General features: G+C 36.9%; 1 protein-coding gene across 1 annotated transcript in view; it reads right to left on the bottom strand.

Moving 5' to 3' along the window:
* Positions 1–16,438: 16,438 nt before the first annotated feature.
* Positions 16,439–19,054, bottom strand: part of LOC142094351 (vomeronasal type-2 receptor 26-like) — a 41,372-nt gene continuing 38,756 nt past the window's right edge. The window contains exon 6 of the mRNA XM_075194564.1: positions 16,439–17,331. Coding sequence (XP_075050665.1) covers positions 16,439–17,331 — 893 coding nt within the window. The remainder of the gene's footprint in view (positions 17,332–19,054) is intronic.

The raw sequence follows: 19,054 nt of genomic DNA, 5'->3' as shown, positions 1-19,054 counted from the left end.
AATTGCTGATTTTTGTTGTAAGGATGTTCACAAATTACTCATGGGCATTTGGCTAACAGTAGTCATCTTTCTCAATATTGACAATGTCATCACCCTCATCACAGATGTCTAGATTAATCAAATTTCATTCCACAAAAGATACACAATTTAGTGTTTTGTTTGATCAGTACCGCTTGTGCACATATCACTAGTTAAGTGGACAGACTGTACAGTGGCATTTTAAGGGACTAAATTACTTTTTGTTTAACATCCAGAATACATATATAGATGGAGATATGGGGCCTGAGTAAAAGTTAAACAAACAAATTAGTAAGTTTTCTTACTCAAGTTTTCAGGACAACAGCATGTTACAATGCAAGGGGTGCAAATTAATTTATTATTTTGCACATAAGGAAAATACTGGCTATTTTTTCATGCAGCACACAAATACTTAATAGCTTTTTTTTACACTGAAATTCAAAGTTGATCTAGGACATGCTCTACCCCAACTATAAATCTGCCATCACATTTTAAATTTACCTCTCCCTCCAATGCAACATGCTTTTGCCTTACTTGCTTACTTTTGCTTAACTTTCCTTAATGCATCAGGCCCATGATGGCTAACTATTTACACTATGTGATGGATTTAGAGAACGATATAAACTGGTTAAATCATTTTGGAATTTAATTGGAGAAAGCAAATGCAACAATGGCAGATTTTTTAAAAAAACTTCATTAAAACGAGATAGAAAGCAAAGTGGCATGAGGATCTGTCCTGATATGGCAATTACTGTTATAAACTCTCTTAATCAGTGTGTAGACAGTTTAGTTGGAGAAATGCATTGATCCAAACATGGGAATCAAGGAAGACCTAAATAAAAATTGTCAAAGAACAGATCATGGCTCACAAATGCAGATTGCACCAGCTAATTCACAGGATTGTAAAACCTCAATTGAATGTAACAATAAACCGCTTTCTGCTTTTTAGAAAAGGGAAGCTTTTCTCTGGCACTACTACTTTTAGAAAAACTTGAACCAGGAGATGTGTCATGTGTGACTTAAGCTGACAGCTTGCTCACAAGGAGCCGTTTGTATCTGTGAAGCTTTATGTCAGTTGGAAAGAAAGACAATATATATACATTTTTATTGTCCACATATCTGTACTTAAGTCAACAATTAATACAAGGGCGTTTTCCAGGGAATTAATGACTTTCTTTAACCTCCTAGTACAGCTGAGGAAATACTGTTCGGTAGAAATGGAATTGAGATGGGATTTGGTAGCATGGACATAGTACCTTAACTACAGGCAGGAGCACCAGTAGACATTTAATAGCTGATGATAAACCAAGGCCATAATGTAAAATCATGCAAGATGGAGTCGTCCTTGGGCCCACTCAGCCACTCATATGTTAAAAAGGACATGCACATAGTTTAACAAACCAAGCACTTCAGTGACAGTTACTGTCACTTTTGTGGCTGAAGTGCTTGATTTGTTTGGGCCCCCACAACAGTAGACATTTTGGTTGTTGAACTTTGTTTCCAAGTGACTGGTTTTGCTACCAATTTTTAAATACAAAATGAGGCAAAAAATAATTTCCGGAATTTTTGTTTTGCAAAAGTCTCGCAAGTTTTGGCTTGATATCTTCTGCAGCTCTAACCCTCTCTCACTTTCTCAGGTGCCATCTTAGGACAGACAGTGTGTAGGGAGGAGTTTAACTGCAGTCCTCTGCTCTGTAGATAGCATTCAGCGTGAAAGAGGGACATAGAAACCAATAGAGTTGTGTGGTTATTGTAAAACAGTTCTATAAAGGGGACTGCCAAAGACTTGCAGTGAAGGTGGTCAGCAAGACCCATGTGTATAAATATGGAATGTATATAAATAATATTTATATGTTCTATTAGTGACATGTAAGAAATATGTAAAACAGACAGTTCAGATAGGCCAATAGTTGGTTTTCCTGCATAGTGTGTATAACCAGACCTCACAACATTTAAAGTCCAGAAAGCGGGACAAAATAAGTGATGCCTCCTTCAGCCGATCTTCACTCCACATATCTCCTTGGTAACACCACAATTGAAAGGAAAGTCCACTTTCTGAGAAATTAAGACAACGGAATTTAGCACTGGCAAAGAATACATGTGTAGATGGAGATATGATGGCTGATGATTTACATTATAGAATGGAGTTAGAGAACCGTGTAGATTGGTTTATTATTTTTGAAAATTGAATGGGAGAAAACAAATGCACCAATGGCATATTTACAAAATCCTTCATTAGACGACAGTGGACACAGTACCTCAACTATGATCAGCTCCTTAGTAGACATTTAAAAGATGAAGAGATAGCATAATGTTAAATGGTGCAAGTCAGGATGGCATTGTCCTTGGAATGACCTATATCTGTGCTGTAATGCTGCCCTTCTGAATCAAATGAGGTGACTCATATATTTATGGGGAGGAAGAACTGAAGAATTAGTACCCCAGGGGAAGCTTTGTCGAACCCCACTGTAAAGGGGACTAACAGAGGCTTGCAGCAGAGGTAATCATTAAGAATGGGTGTAGTCACTCTTACTCCAGATTTATCACTGGTCAATCATAAAGGATTATATGATGGGACCAGTGGTGTAAAGGTAATTTGTCCTTCCACTGTTTGGTTTTGCTTCTAGTTGTTAGCTTACTCACATTGCTCTCTTCTGCAACTTTTTTGTTTAAATAAAAACTGTGATCTTTTGCCAAATTTACATGGTGTTTGTGTGGTTATACACTTATTCAATTACAGTAATAGTAAGTATGAACAAGACAAGGAGGTTTGGGTGCAATTAAAGGGAGATATAAACACTATACAGTTTAGTTATTTTTTATTTGAATAGGAGAAAGCAAATGCAACAATGACAAAGTTACAAAATTCTTCATTAAGACAGCTCTCTGCAGACTTTGGCAAAAGCTGGTGAAAATGGGACAATTGTGAAGGAATCATTAGAAAATATACTGGAAATGACTGGAACATAGCAACATAGTGTAACAGATACTGGATTCTACTACTATTAATCTTGATTAGCCCTTGCTTACCTGAGGTGCGGAGTCTAACGATCTCCCCGGTGTTCACCAAGAACTGCCGTAAGGCGGGGTGGGCTTCGCTGCCAGGAGTCACAGGTCGCGTTCCTCAGGTTCGCCCCAAGATGTAGTGCAGCGGAGTGGAGTGGAAGATGCGGAGTCAGACAAGCCGGTTCAGTGCCCAGGAATGGAGTCAGGCAGAATCAGGAGGCAACTCGGAGTCAAACAAGCCGGGGTCGGTACACGAGTCACAAGAACAGAGGGATGGTCAGCAAGCCGGGTCGGTACACAGGAGTTGGAGAGCCAGGATAGTCTAACAGGCAGAGATCAGCACACAGGAAGATACAGGAGACTGGAAGACACAGCAATCCATGAAGCACAGGAGCCAGGAGCAGGAAGTGAACTTGTTGTTCTGACAAGGCTGCAGTGTCCAGGTGAGCTTAATATAGTCTGTGGATAGTAAAAGCCGCCTCATAGCCACGATCATGTGATCACCCAAACCAGGAAGTGCTGCTGTACACAGAGACAGGAAATCAGCAGCAGAAAGCAAGTAAGTTTGTGACACTTAGTAACATAGTTGATGAGGTTGAAAAAAAGACACCAGTCCATCAAGTTCAACCTATTTTGGATCTCCTGCGATCCTGCACTTATACTTGAAATTGATCCAGAGTTAGCAACCACCAATCTGTTTCAATTGTGAAAATCCCCCCAGAGCCAGTATTGCAGTCCTATTTTTACCCTATATCCACTTCTATCCTTCATTTTAATTAACGTTCTTATCCCTGGATACATATTTCCGCAAAATATTTGTCTAACCCTTTCTTAAACATATCTATTGAATCTGCCATCACAACCTTCCCTGGCAGTGAATTCCATATCTTGACTGCCCTTACTGTAAAGAACCCCTTCCTTTGCTGGTTATGAAATTTCCTCTCTTCTTACCTTAAGGGGTAACCGCGTGTCCTGTGTATAATCCTTGGGGTAAAAAGTTCCCATGAAAGTTCTCTGTATTGACCCTTAATGTATTTGTACATAGTAATCATATCTACTCTTAGACGCCTCTTTTCTAAAGTAAACATGCGTACACTGGCTAACCTTCCCTCATAACTTCATGACTCCATATACTTTATCAATTTTGTTGCCCTTCTCTGAAACTTTTCTAGTTACAAATAATCTTTTTTATAGAGTGGTGCCTAGAACTGTACTGCATATTCGAGATGAGGTTTTACCAACGATTTATACAGTGGCAAAATTACACTGTCTTCCCTTGCATCTATACCCCTTTTTATGCATGCCAATACTTTAATTGCCCTTGCAGCTGCTGCTTGACATTGAGCATTATTGCTAAGTCTACTATATACGAGCACTCCCAAATCCTTTTCCATTTTAGATTCTCCTAAATTAATTCCATTTAGTTTATAGATTGCATTCTTGTTTTTGATCTATAAATGCATAACCTTACTTTTATCTATGTTAAACCTCATATTCCATTTGGCTGCCCAATCTTCCATTTTATTTAAGTCCCTCTGTAGAGAAGCTATATCTTGCTAAATCATTATATTTATGTCAAAGAATAATTTACAGCTAATATTAAATGGAATAAGATAAAACAAAATAAAATGTACAAAAATCATCACCATGTGTCCCCCTTCATCCTCACACTCTGTGCCTGTTCATCCTCACTCTGCCCCCTCCATTGCTGTTTCCTATCACCATTTCCCTTCCGTTTCTTTACTTGCCATACTTGGCCTTCCTTCTTCTATTTCTTCTGTCTTCTTACTAATCTGGTGGCACCCGGGACCCAGCATCCTCCTCTCTCCTGCAACTCCTCATTGAATATGTCGGACGGGATGACGTCACGCCCAACATTCAGTGAGAAGCGAAGAGGGAGGAGGATGCTGTTTTCCGGGCGCCGCCAGATTGGTAAGTTATATATATATCTTTTTTTATCATGGTCACAACACTCCCGTGACAGTGCCATGGCACCCCTGAGAGCCCCAGTGCACACTTTGGGAACCGCTGCTCTACGACATTGAGATTATTAGAAATATGGATGGAGATTTCCTCTTAGACTTTTGGTAGAAATTGGAAGACAATATTACATCAGAAATCTAGAAGAAGACAGGATGCTGCTTCAAAAGCTTAAGTTTCACTCATCACCAAGTTTCTCTTTGACAGAAAGGGCCACTAACTGTGGTTGTGATATTTTTGAGATTTCCTTAAAATTTTGAATTCAGTGATGCACAGTGAGCAAGTTGCTCTCTCCTTGTTCCTTACACTGTTATGATTTATTAAATTACTATTCATTTTAGAACCCCTCAAACTACCTCTCAAGGGACACTCAAGGCTCCAATTATTATAAACACATAGTGTAATCTCTGTAACACATCATAGTAAGCACACATCCTATGTGTCAGTTCAGTTCCTCTAAAAATCATAACAGAACAGTGGTAACAGGGAGCATGCAATAACAACAAGGAATCTGTAATGTGGAGTATACCATGGGACCAAGTGAGGCAAAATGGAATTCTACCACTGAGCCAGGACATCAAGCAACTCCCTTTAGACCTACGCTTGGGTAGATTAGATTTCTGTGTAGAGAAGCTACAACAGATCTTGCCCGAGCACACTGTATAGGTTATTTTCTTTCCGTCTTTTTAAATAATAAATGAGATGAGCAGGTTTCCAAAATATAATATTTCTATAATTTTTTAAAAAGGTATAATACATAGATACAGTCATACTGAACGAAGCAGACATACGTCCATGGTCTCAAATGCCAATTGACCCCCTATATTTGATTAACTTATTCTTTTTTAGAATATGAAACTCCTTCTTACTTCAAAACACACCTTCCCAGCTTACATCACTGCTGGCACTCTTTCATTAAAATAACATGTTCTATTGGATGGTCAGCTTGACCTTTAACGGTGCCAATATTTATTTTTGACATATCCGGTGATATTGCTAAATACAATCATATAACCATGATCTAATCTGTTTTTCTCATGAATTGTGCAGTAATGGAAAATTACTAACGTGTCTCTTGTTATGCAATATGTGTTTTTCTCCGTTCTCTTACAAGCACAGAAACAAATTAAATTTTATTGGTTCATTCTATTGAGCTAATTGGTAATATAGGGTTTTTGTTAATTATTACTTTGACAGTTTTCCACCCTTTTGTATACACAAAAAAGGTACTTTTTCATGTGACAATACTTAATCGAATGGGAGTATATATTTCTGTCAGCACTGATGTTCTCGGATTGGTTTGACTTTCTCAAATATTTGTATACAATACAAACCACACTTTAAACAAGTATACAGAAACAATATTGTCATAATTATTATTACAATAAATTTCATGTAAATATACATTTGGTTTGATGGCCACTTTTCAAGTCCAAAGAACCATAAGCTTGGCTATAACCATGTCCATGATGAATCATTTTAGAAGTCTTTATAATAATTTTGTCATCAAAATCCTTCTTCATATTATGGGCATTGTTTATATAACGTGTAATTATAGCTTCTGGATCAGAAGTGTAGTTGATTAGATAATAAACAATGGACTCCAAGTTCAGTCTCAAGGAGTAAACTTTATCCTCCTGTTTGAGCCATTAAATAGTTCAAAACTACTCAATGTTGTAAAAGTTCAGATTTAAATACCTGTAATTCAAGTCCAACATAATGAAAATTATCATTATAAATTTCTGACAAACGTTCAATTTCATAAATCCATAATTTCATAATTTCCATAAGTAAACATTTTATCAATATTTATTCCCATTTTATGTCTTACTGACTTATTAATGAGTAGAACATATTTTTATCAATAATATCTCTTTCAACTCATCGTTCAAAACTGTATAAATTTGAGGAACTACTCTTCTTAAACAGCATAATTCATAATTAATTAATAACCTTTTAAATGCATATTTTCAATATATGTTTATATAATAAATGTTTCCGGGTAAAAGAAATGAACCACAATATTCTAACACCATGGTTGAGATTATCATACCCACGTGACATTTTTTATCTAGTATCGTTTTCTCTTCGCCTGAGTCTGGTTCTGGTAGTGTATGCTTAAAAAGTTAATTATACTAATACAAAGTGCATTGTGTATATATTTTACTCTTTAGTGCTTCGGTGTTATACCTTTCAAACTTAGTTACATCTGTTTGAAGTTCTGTCTTTAGTTTAGCTTTCTCATTTTATGTAATTTCTAAATCTCTGTCTACATCAAACGTACACGGTTCTTTACACTCGGGCCCATATGGTTTGGGCACTGTAACCACTGTGTTACACTTATTCATGCTAATTCTTACAAATTTAAAATACTTATTGTTTTACACCAGCAATGTATATACCTGATGCTGTCTTTTATCTGAGATATTATAACTTTAACCTTATTTATTGCTTTATTAAACATAAAAAAAATGTTTTTTTAGTTAGGTGCTAAAACTATAACCGGAGATTTAGTCAAGTTAAATACATTTGCAACAATTCAAACATAATCACTAAGATCTCACTTTTGTTCTTGACATATTATATTAGGACTAATGTGTGTCATTCTTCATAAGGTACTGGAAATGGTAACATTGACATATTTTTACTCAATAAAGGAGTTTTAGTACATGCCCAACAATTTTTACCTACTAACATTTCACTTAGCATAACATGCTATCAGTCAACTGGATATTTTCTCTAGCAATATTCATTATTATCAGACCACCATATTAACCACCTTTGTTTTGGTGGAGTACCACAATACTCACAAATACATTTTGGAATTAGTGGTAATCCTTTACAATTTCTGAATTTTCTGGTTTTCCTGTTTAGAAAAGAAGCAGAAATGGTCTTATTAAAATCACCCTCATCTAATATATCAGATGGGCTATCACCTTACCAACCTCTCCTCAATTCCTTTACAAAATATATAAATAACATGTTGAGGCTTCAAATATCGTTGTTCCTATAAGACAGGCAACAAGGTTGAATTTTATTTGCGTCATAAGTCAATAACCTTGTAGCTGATTATACATCATCACTTCCATCTTAATTGAAGAGTTCTTTTAAAACATAACTCAGTCTCTTTATCTGTATTCAGTTCTGAGTCCTTTGGTTCCTTTAAGCTTGGATCTTTGACCTGTTTGCAATGGGAACTATGGATCCAAATGTCTTTCTTTTACAGCAGTATCAGTCGTTATAGAACTTGTCTTTAGTAGGACCATCCCATCAATCTGTAAGGGAACCAGAGTGTAAGAGATTTCTTACCATAACATAGTCTTTAGGTTGTCTCTTCTGTTTGCAGGCCCAAGAGCTGCTTCTGGTTGAATGTCTTTGTTCAAGTGTTCTTCTGGACCTTCTGAAGCTTTTGCAACTGTTCAGACAACTGTATGACATATTGCACAGTTAAATGCAGCTTGAAGTCTGTGGATTAATAACGTATCTTGGCTGAATTCCAATAACAGTTCATATGGAAAGATATTGAGAAGAGGTTTAGAAGTGATTCTAATACCATAATAAACTAAAGAAGTGCCATTCCTGTTTCTTTAGTAAGCTTAATTATTATTTAATAACTCCATTTATTATTTCAACTTTCTCTGAAGCTTGAGAATGATATAGTTTATACATTTTTAATATATTTCCATCATTATACACGTTCTTTGAAACACTTTTTCTCTGAAATGAGTCCACTCTTTGGGTGAAGCACATCTACATACAAATTCTGGCAAAATCTTCTTAGCAATAAGTTGTACTATGTTTGAGGCAGTTAACTAGGCCTCATCCCACCAACACATATCAATACCAACTAACACATACTGTAACCCTCTTAACTTTTTTCTCTTAATTAAATAAAATCAATACACTAATTTGTAACCTCTGAAACGGTTATATTAGGCAACTGTTTGACCTTAGTAGGTACTATCTTTCCTTCATTAATCTTAAGACAAATTATACATATTTCACATTTAGTCTTAGCATCTATAGAATGTCTGGGCATTTCAACAAGATATAACAATTTTAATCTTGTTATCTGCTTCCATGTAGACTAACTAACCCATGAACGCTTTCTGCAAAGCTAGTAACAACATTTTTAATGCTACTGGTTTATTTTCTATATCTACCCAAATTGCATCCTTTGTTTCAATTAACATGTATTAATTTCATTCAATATAGCCTTTTACTGACATTGTCGTAAATTCTCAAATGTGATATCATTAAAAATCATCAATTGGGTATGTGGCTGCCCTTTCTCGAGTTGCTGAGTCTGCTAGTTTGTTTTCTGGCATATCTGTAGCTGGCTATAGCCAGTATAGTGTACTGGGAGATCTCTCTGTGTATTTGTTCCTTTCAGGATAACCCCTCCCTTTTCAAACACCTGCTATACCCTATAAATTGATTGAGTAACTTCCACTTTATTTTTTTATATTCTAGTAAGACTTTATCTGTCTGTTTGGTATGTGCACATCCTGTCACTGTCACTAGTGAGCTCTCATGCATTTATCTATAAAACATTTTCATCAGTAAAGAAACTTTAATCTAGATTCTTCAGTGCAGACTCAGAAATGTCTGGTAATACAGAAAATCTTACACATTTACTTAATTCAATCATGCTCATTGTCTTCCTTGTCATGTGAGGTTTCTAAGGCAATGATGTAGCAAAATTGAGATTCTGACATTTGCATTCTGTAATGTTAGAAGAATTAATGCAATTTAATTTAATTTTAATTTTGATTTCCCATTGTATAAACCTTGCTTACAGAAACATGTCTAGTCTGCGCATTATTCAGGAGTTGTGTGACAACACGAGGGACAAACAAATGTAACTTACGCTGCAACACAATATCCTGTATCTGTTCCACAATAATAGCTGCTATAGCTATAAATCTTTAGCATGAAGTTAATGCTTTTGCTTCTTATCTAATTGTACACTAATTATCTTTTAAATATCCTAAAACAGTATTATATAGCATACAGCTGAAAATCCTAGTATTCACTGGGTACAGAATATCAAGAAATAAATGTACTGCTTTTATTTCTTTTTCTTATTCTAAGGTAGAGGGTGTTCAAATATCAGGACCACCCATTAGGAAACCTAAATATCTCTGGCCAGGTGTCCAACAATTTAATTTTTTTAATAGATAAATTAATTTTCTACTTCTTGGATACTTCTGAAAGAAAACACAATACTTATTTAGTTTCTTAACTGCAGAAAATCATTCACATATTCCGGTTTTCTGTGGGTACAAAAGATTGCAAATTATTCTGCACACATTATAACAAATAATTAGAACTGTCTATAAAACTTTATAAAGATTGAACCACCCTGTTGGCAACAGCAAAAATAAAATTCTGAATACTTCTTATTAGCATTAAAAATCATCGCTGCACAATCTATGACTGATGTCTGCATTGGTATGCAGGGCGGGGTCCAGTCATTTGTCCGTTCGATGATACAAACTCAGAACACAGAAAATTTTCCATATACTGAACTCCTCCTCTTGGCATGAAAAATGAGTGATCCACCACATTCCATAAGACGTGGGAGATCAGAGGAAAGACATTTTTGCAAAATGGCGAAACCTCAAAAAAAACAAATGGAATCCTGACGCAGCTATTATTTCTCAATCTACCTATGTAAATCACTACACAGATGCCATTTTCAAAGCAAACCACTATCATTTTCAATGCAACTATTTTCTGATAAAGCTAACATAACACAGATTTTGTTTGCCGTATTTCAAATAACAATTATTTTACTTCAAAACAGCACACACACACACATTGCGTTCTATGTGTAACCGGAGATTCGGTTCACACTTCATGCCAAAAATATTATGCAATCGCTCTGAAAATATTTTAACATACATTTCATTTGCAAAATCACTATTTCACTATTTAGCACACATTAAAGACCTTATTTAAATATTCATCTCATGTTTTTCTGCCAATTCAATCAACATAGTCCCTTCCAATCTGGGTGTGATCCTGTCTTTTGCAGTTGCTCGCTATAAAACTGACAAATACTATTTATTTACTTAATACCTACATAAAAGTTCTTTAAACATTAAATTTAATCTGTACATCTTCCAGATTCATAAAACCAACATATTTTCTGACAATATATATATATATATATATTTTTCTATCTCCCTGTCGTTCTGAAAATTAAACAAATCACTTTTCTCATACGGACTACGCATATTAAAACCAGATGTTTCACTGAACACACACTGAAATCACACAAAAATAAAAAAAAATCTCTGAAATGCATACTTACAAGATAAACTTACACTTGCAACTGGACATTTATCTATGCTTTAAAACCACATATAATCATTACACAAGTCTTAACAGGCACTACAACAAAATCAGACTATCTTTAGCCTATTGTCTTCACAAAACAAACTTATTTCATCTCAAGATGATAAAGAAATTAAATGTCTAGCATTTACCGCAATAGAGCTGAGTATCAGTATGGATAACAGAAGTACGAGACAGATGTATGAAAAAAAAATTCATTGATCAAAAAAACCTCAACCCATTCAGTTTCCTTATTTTTTTTTTTCTTTCAGGGAGAGATGAAACATGATAAGATTATACGCTGCGCTGGCTGTATAATTATTCCTTTAAAATGTATGCATTTTTTAATTTATTTTTTTTTTTCACTGCTCATGTCACTTATTAACAACTAACAATTAAACAACATTTTAATGTCTAGGTTAAAAATTAAAATTCCACATTTTTCCTTGCATCCCCCTTGTTTAGAGTTTTAATGCAATCAGGATTTAAAACTCTATAGGCACTCTTACTTATTTGCCCCGGGGGATCACCACGCCCTTTCTCTCCTTAAAAACAGTAAACTCCATCCCGACTGAGAGGTCTCTGTTTATTTAAGGGATGCGTTCATCATGAGAAAGCGACATTTCTACTCGTATATTATAGCTTGTTTTTTTCCCCAAATAAGTCCACCTAGTAGATCACAAAACATCACAACGCTTTCTGCCAAGTATCAGCCTATAATGCAAAAGCATTTCATTTAACACATTAACTTTGCAAGTCACATCTCTTAACTTTGCATACAGCTTTATACAGTTACACACTAAAATGTCTTTTGCCAGTTATGGGTGGTCAGTCCACACTGGAGAAGAGCACATTCTAGCAACATTAAACAACAATATTTTCTTAAGTTACTAAGTTTCTGCAGAAACACATTAAATTAACTACTACACTTTTAGCAATAAGGTCCTAGGTTACTTTACATATCAGCATCCACCCCCACCATCTCTTCACTAACTGCTTTGCTACCTCGATACACTTCGGAGCACAAATATATTTATAATGAACACATCTGATAAATCACCAGTGCAGAGGAGTGTAGGTCATGGTCATACCCCTTGTCAAGGCAGTCATGAAGAGAGTAATGTGTGGTATATGATAGCCATAGGACGATCGCCCCTAGCTAGTATAAGTTATTTTCTTTCCATCTCTTTAAATAATAAATGAGATGAGCAGGTTTCCAAAATATAATATTTCTATAATTTATTAAAAAGGTATAATACATAGATACAGCCATACTGGACGAAGCAGACATACGCCCAGGGTCTCAAATGCCAATTGACCCCCTATATTTGATTAACTTATTCCTTTATAGAATATGAAACTCCTTCTTACTTCAAAACACACCTCCCAGCTTACATCACTGCTGGCACTCTTTCATTAAAATAACATGTTCTATTGGATGGTCAGCTTGACCTTTGACGGTGCCAATATTTCTTCTGGACATATCCGGTGATATTGCTAAATACAATCATATGACCATGATCTAATTTGTTTTTCTCATGAATTGTGCAGTAATCGAAAATTACTAACGTGTCTCTTGTTATGCAATATTTGTTTTTCTCCGTTCTCTTAAAAGCACAGAAACAAATTCAAGTTTATTGGTTCATTCTATTGAGCTAATTGGCAATATAGGGTTTTTGTTAATTATTACTTCGACAACACTGAACTGGGCCTCTCATGAGAACAGAAGCTGGCTTCCAAGGCCTCTTTGTTTCAGTTCCTAACATTTCAAAGTACCGACGCCAGCTTTCCATTCCATATATCAAGGAAAGCTAGGGAAGTGATAGCACTGAGCAGTGTGCAGGACTGGTATGGAGCAATAAATGGTCCACAGCCTAATGCTTGGGGCACCAACCATCTTATATGGTGCTGGATGGGCTGATAAAGTGTAGCAACACCAATTCTAGGGTCCTGATGCCACTATGTTGCCATAAGGGGGCAGAACTACAGACTGTGCAGTTGGAATTGAATGCTACCTCCAAGGCAATATCATCTCCCATTAAATTGGAGGATTGAGAGGCTTAGGAACCCTTGTTGTTCCACAACAGTAGGATAGTTACAGATTGCCTGTTTTTAAACAGTAAAATTAAATTGTAACATAATAATAATAATTATAATAATAAAAAGAAAAAGATGAAAAAGAAGTCCAAGAGTATTACTGTAAAATGACAAAATATCATTTCTCCCACAGCATCATCTGTGCCAGGATGGCGCAGACTTATATTAGTTCAGTGAGGAAAATCTATTTAAGAGATCTGATTGGTTTAAAGTTGTTTGGTAGAAGCAATGAACTAAATAAATGCATGAAAGTATAGGAAAAATAAATATTTTTTTACCGTCACTTTGGTTAAATCTTTTAATCAAAAGGGAGATGGAGACAGATGAAAAGAATGGGGTTCCCCCCAAAACTGCATTGGTTATGCCAGCCTGGGCACTATATCAGAGAATATACACCACAAAATATCCCCACCTTTAAATGTTTCCCTGCTGTTCGAACAATATGTGTATTGTAAACACGTCTGGTAGTCAATCTCAATGTATATGCGCACGAGACATTGTTGTAAATAATAAAAGATAATCTATGCATACATGTTATATCATCCAAAAACACACAATAAAAATATGTTTATGTTCCTTTGATGTGTTTATATATGGCACTCGGCAGTAGAAATTAAGTAAGAGTTCTCACTCTGTTCTTTCCCTGAGTATGCACTTAGTCCTCCTGGTTGTTTCCAGCTGTTTTTGCCCTTGAAAGGAGCTCCTCTGGGGGCATAGATTCCTCAGCACTCACTCAGCATTCACTCTGTGCATCCTCCTCTGTCCGGAGGGTCCTGGAACACTTGTGGAACGCGAACTACTTTCTGTTAGTATGGAAGTCTGAGGTAGCCTGTGCCCGACGCATTTCATCCTGTGAACTTTGTCAAAGATCCACAGGACGAAACACGTTGGATACAGAAATCTCCATAGAGTGGGGTCCTCCTGTGATAATAACAAGCAGTCCCTGGCCGGTCAGCATGAGCTTAAATTTTGGTAATTTGGGGGGGAAGAGGGGGGCTTTGTGCTTTCCATCAGTCTTTCCCTCCCAACCCCTATATTGCTAATACCAAGCTTGGCTGGTTTGTCTTTTTGGTGGGGTCACATTTTTTGGGAGGGGAATTTTTTTTAGTCATTAGGGTTTTTTTCATAGTTTGCAAAGTTCATGTTGATAATCATCATCATTAGCACAGATTTTGCACCAAAGAAGAAGTATGGTTAAATTATGAATAAATATGGTTCCTCAGAGGTGTGTCTGTACTTACTTCTTGCTCTTCAAAGCAAGTAAGGGTCATTAAGACACCCTTACTGTACTCGGGCCTCAGCAGCCTGGCTATCCTACCCTGTTACAGAGGGAAGTGGAAAGGGAGATATGTCTAAATCGGCATAATATCTAAGTCATACTCCTTTTTTACTGTGCATGCACATTATATACAAGCATATTACAATTCCATTTTGGATTTACATCTGACTCTACGTGAGCCCCAAGGATTAGCATAGTTGCCACCTTTGTGGGTGTTACAAGCCGCGGCGGTACTCACAGCCGCCGCGGCTTACTTCTGGCTCCCTCTGGCGTCCTGACCGTCACCTTGACGACCGGGACGTCATTTCCCCTTCCTGCCCGGCCGTCGCCAAGGCAACGGCCGGACGCCTCTCGCATAGCGCTGCGTACCGGCAGTGTTGGAAGCCGGGCGCATGCGCGAAAACGGGCACAGCCTGTGGGGTAATTAATACAGGGGGCTGAAGTTACAGGCATTAGCCTGCAACTGTGTGTGTCTGTCAGGGACTAGCCCTGATTGGTCTGGCTCTATATTGCTGATTAGTCTGCAGGGGTGCATGCAAGCTCTGATTGGGCCATCTGTGTATTTAAGGCAATGAGGTCTGCTGCCTCATTGCCAGTTATAGCTTCTCTTGCCAGTCTGCTGACCTGCTCTGTGCCTTGTTCCTGTCTGTTGGAAATTCTACTGATTACCCGTGTATGACCCTTTGCCTGGATTTGGACCCTGCCTGTGTTTCTCGTGACCTTGACCTCTGGCTTGAATACCGACCTCCCTGTCTGCTCGTGACCCCTGACCTTGGCTTGTTTATCGGATCTGCTACCTTCTGCCGGCCCTTGACCTCTGCTTGGACTCCACTCCGCTTGCCTGGGTTCTCACCAGCCGGTACACACTTTACGACCCTCTGTCAGTCTGCAGCCCAGCCTGTCCCCACCATCAGCGGCTCCAGTGAACACCTGACTGGCAGAGTAGACTCCGGGTTGTGTTGTGCCGGCTGGAGGGGTTCCTAACAGTGGGTCCATTTTTCCCTAACCTCCCTTGCACCTAGGTGATTTGAAAGTGCCCCTGTGTCTTTTAATTTTGGGGTTGGTGGTTGTTAGTAAATCGGGTAACTTATGTTTGTTCCCCTACATAAGTAAGTCGCCCATTGCTGAGTAACCAAAGGAATTAGCATTTTGATTGGTGTGAGAGCCACATGATGTTTGCCCCCCAAATCATGTTATCATAGTCTAAGGTCCCCTTTACCCATAGCCACCACTGCACCAGATAGGGTGAGATTCATATCAAATATATTTGTTTCTGAAAGAATTATAATTATCAATTTTTAGTTGCAAATGTACTTAAAATAATGGACTTTTTATAACTACATTATTTTTATCATATGTGAATAAAATATTAACGTTTTCATTATCAATGTTATCAGATAGGAAAAATTGGAAATTTCTTTCATAACATTTAATAAGAAATTATAAACAAAGCAAATCACAAAACAGCAATGTAGAATTATAGACACAAAAAATTGGCACTACTAAAACATGCTACCAGAATCCACATTAGGAGATATATCATGTCGAAGAAAATAAATCAATATTTGCTCTCAGACACTATTTAAAAAATGTTTATGTAAGTATTGTGACATTCTTATTTTTGCTTTAGATCTATATATAATAAACAAAACAAAATGGTAATTAGACATCTGCTACAGGACATCAGTTCATATTATGAGAAATTATTTTATTTTCCTAGTGCAAAAGTTTTTTTCTGTTCATTTCAGGTCTCATCAGTATAATGTAGCATTTAGGGAAAAATATACAGCCTAATATTCCAATACATGAAGCTAATATAGCAAAAACCTCTACAATGACCATTTGTTTCCCTTTACTGCTCAGATAGGCTGGGATGGCGCAGATCCAAACACTGCAGAACACCAACATGCTGAAGGTGATGTATTTGGCCTCATTAAAGATGTCAGGTAATGTCCTCACCATGAAAGCTAGACCAAAACTCACAGCTGCCAGAAATCCCATATAACCCAACATGAAATAAAAGGCCAACACAGAACCTACATTACATTGGATGATAATTGTACCAGGATATGTGTTCATGTTAAACTCCTGAAAGGGAGGAGACACTGACAACCAAATAACAGCATTCAGGACCTGGACAGATGAGCATATCAACACTAAAGAGTTTGGTAGTTTGACTCCCATCCATTTTCTCCAGTAGCTTCCGGGTCTTGTGGCCTTAAAAGCGATGCAAACCATGATAGTCTTGGCCAGAACTGAAGACACAGCGACAGTAAATATGATTCCGAAGGAGATTTGCTGCAGCATGCAGGTTATTTCTACTGGGCGACCAAGGAAAAGAAATACACAGAGTAAACTCAACATAAGAGAGATGAGGAGGATGAAGCTAAGGTTCTGGTTATTAGATCTGACAATTTGACTGTTCCGGAAGGAGAAAAATATTCCAATAGTGAAGACAATAACAACAGAAAATAAAACAGCCATGACAGAGAAAACTGAAGTTATAGAGTCCATTTCATATGAAAGAAACTCCTGTGCTTTGGCAATACATTTGCTTTTTGCAGCATTTGGCCATTCATTATCGATGCATTTTACACAGTTTTCATTGCCTATGAAATAAAAATGTGACATAAATAAATTCTGTAGCATTAATGTTGCCATCATTCTCTCATCCTCTCTCACCCTCTTTATCCTCCTCTCTCTCATTCTCCCCATCTCTCTCTTTTTCTATACATCTCTTTTTCTCTTTCATTCCCATTGATCACTCCCTCTTTTTCTCTCCTCTCTCATGTTCTCTCTCTATCTGTCCTTTCTTCATTCCCATTCTCCCCCTTTCTCATCCTTTCCCTCACTTACATTTTAATTTACAAACCAATTGAAAGCCTTTTCTGATAAGTTCAGAAAATGTGCTACACATTTTACTATCTCTAGATATTGAAAAGACCAACAGTCCTGAAAAATGTCCCCATGGAGGGAGAAAAATGTCTATGTGAAATTATGTTTATTATGAGGTTTTGCGAGTCCAAACATGAGATGTCAGCAACCAATCATAGCATTTTTTTCATCTATTGAAATGTACTAAAATACCTATAAACAGTTTGAGAAACTGACTAACACATCACTTGTGATGATTACTTTAGGCAAAAAATTATAGTAACCATGGTCCGATACCATAAAAAGTAATATATATATTCATTTTACTCTAAGTTTTCAATTTTTCAAGTTAATTTTAAACATTAAAAGGTACTCCATCAAGTGCAAACCCCATGCTATAAATGCTGGAAATCGTCGTAGATAAGTAAAGTTCAGATCTACATAAGTAAAGATCTATTCCACTGAGTGTTTCCCACTAAGCAGAACATTTGTTAAATTTGAGCTAATTGTTCATAATTAGGTGTGTTAAAAGCCCCTACATTTTTTACAACAATGTAGAGAAAAGTAGTTAGAATTCTGGGTAGTGTAGTCCCTTTAACAATAAAGTTGGAATTTATATACTGAACCCATTTTTTTAAAAAATTACAGTTCTGTTCACATTTAAAAAACAAAGACTATTAATATGATAAGGTTGTCTAAATGGGCATCACCCCAAAGGTTTTTTTAAATGACTTAATTAAATCACATGACAAATGCCATAAGTGATCATGTTAGAGATAACACCACATAGAACATTATTATATCACTTACCACTGACATTACACCATATCACAAATGGCACCATACCGATGGCACAATGACATTAGCCAGACCCAAGAGGGCCCTAGGCAAGATACTGGTTGCCCTGCCCCCACCCCATGCACGATCCATCAATGACAAAATCCCATTCATGACAGCTTGTCTTTTTCCCACCTTTTTACATGGCTGCCCTTTTGTAGTTGGGGGCTGGCACCCACTGTGATATGTCTTTCAGGACATTGCTATTTATAGTCTATGTTAGGTAGAATCTGAAGATCTATTCAGCCCACTTAACCTCTAGGCTGTAGAAATGCAATTAATAGCCCCCACTAGCTAGCAGTGGGTTCTTCCTGGGGATGAGGAATGCATCATTAATGCCAATGCTTTTTAAAATTTAATTATTCCCCCTTTGCCCCTCTGGCACACTGTGGTTTTTTTTTTTTTATAACTGACACTGTCCGGGTTAGTATGAATATACTCAGACTGCCCTAGGTAATTTGGAATTATCTTGCTGAATCTAGGACTGGCTAACAATGTGCAGTGTTAGTTGGCTCCTATTTAATGGTAGGTTGAATGTGTAAAAACGTTGATTATCAATTATTATGGCTCCCAGACCTCCATGGAGCCAAGCAGGGGAAAGTTATATTAAATGATGGATCT

The sequence above is a fragment of the Mixophyes fleayi genome, chromosome 1 (assembly GCF_038048845.1).
Source record: "Mixophyes fleayi isolate aMixFle1 chromosome 1, aMixFle1.hap1, whole genome shotgun sequence".
In the NCBI taxonomy this organism is placed as follows: domain Eukaryota; kingdom Metazoa; phylum Chordata; class Amphibia; order Anura; family Limnodynastidae; genus Mixophyes; species Mixophyes fleayi.
The sequence above is the reverse complement of the archived record's forward strand: the minus strand, read 5'-3'. Positions and strand labels throughout refer to the sequence as shown.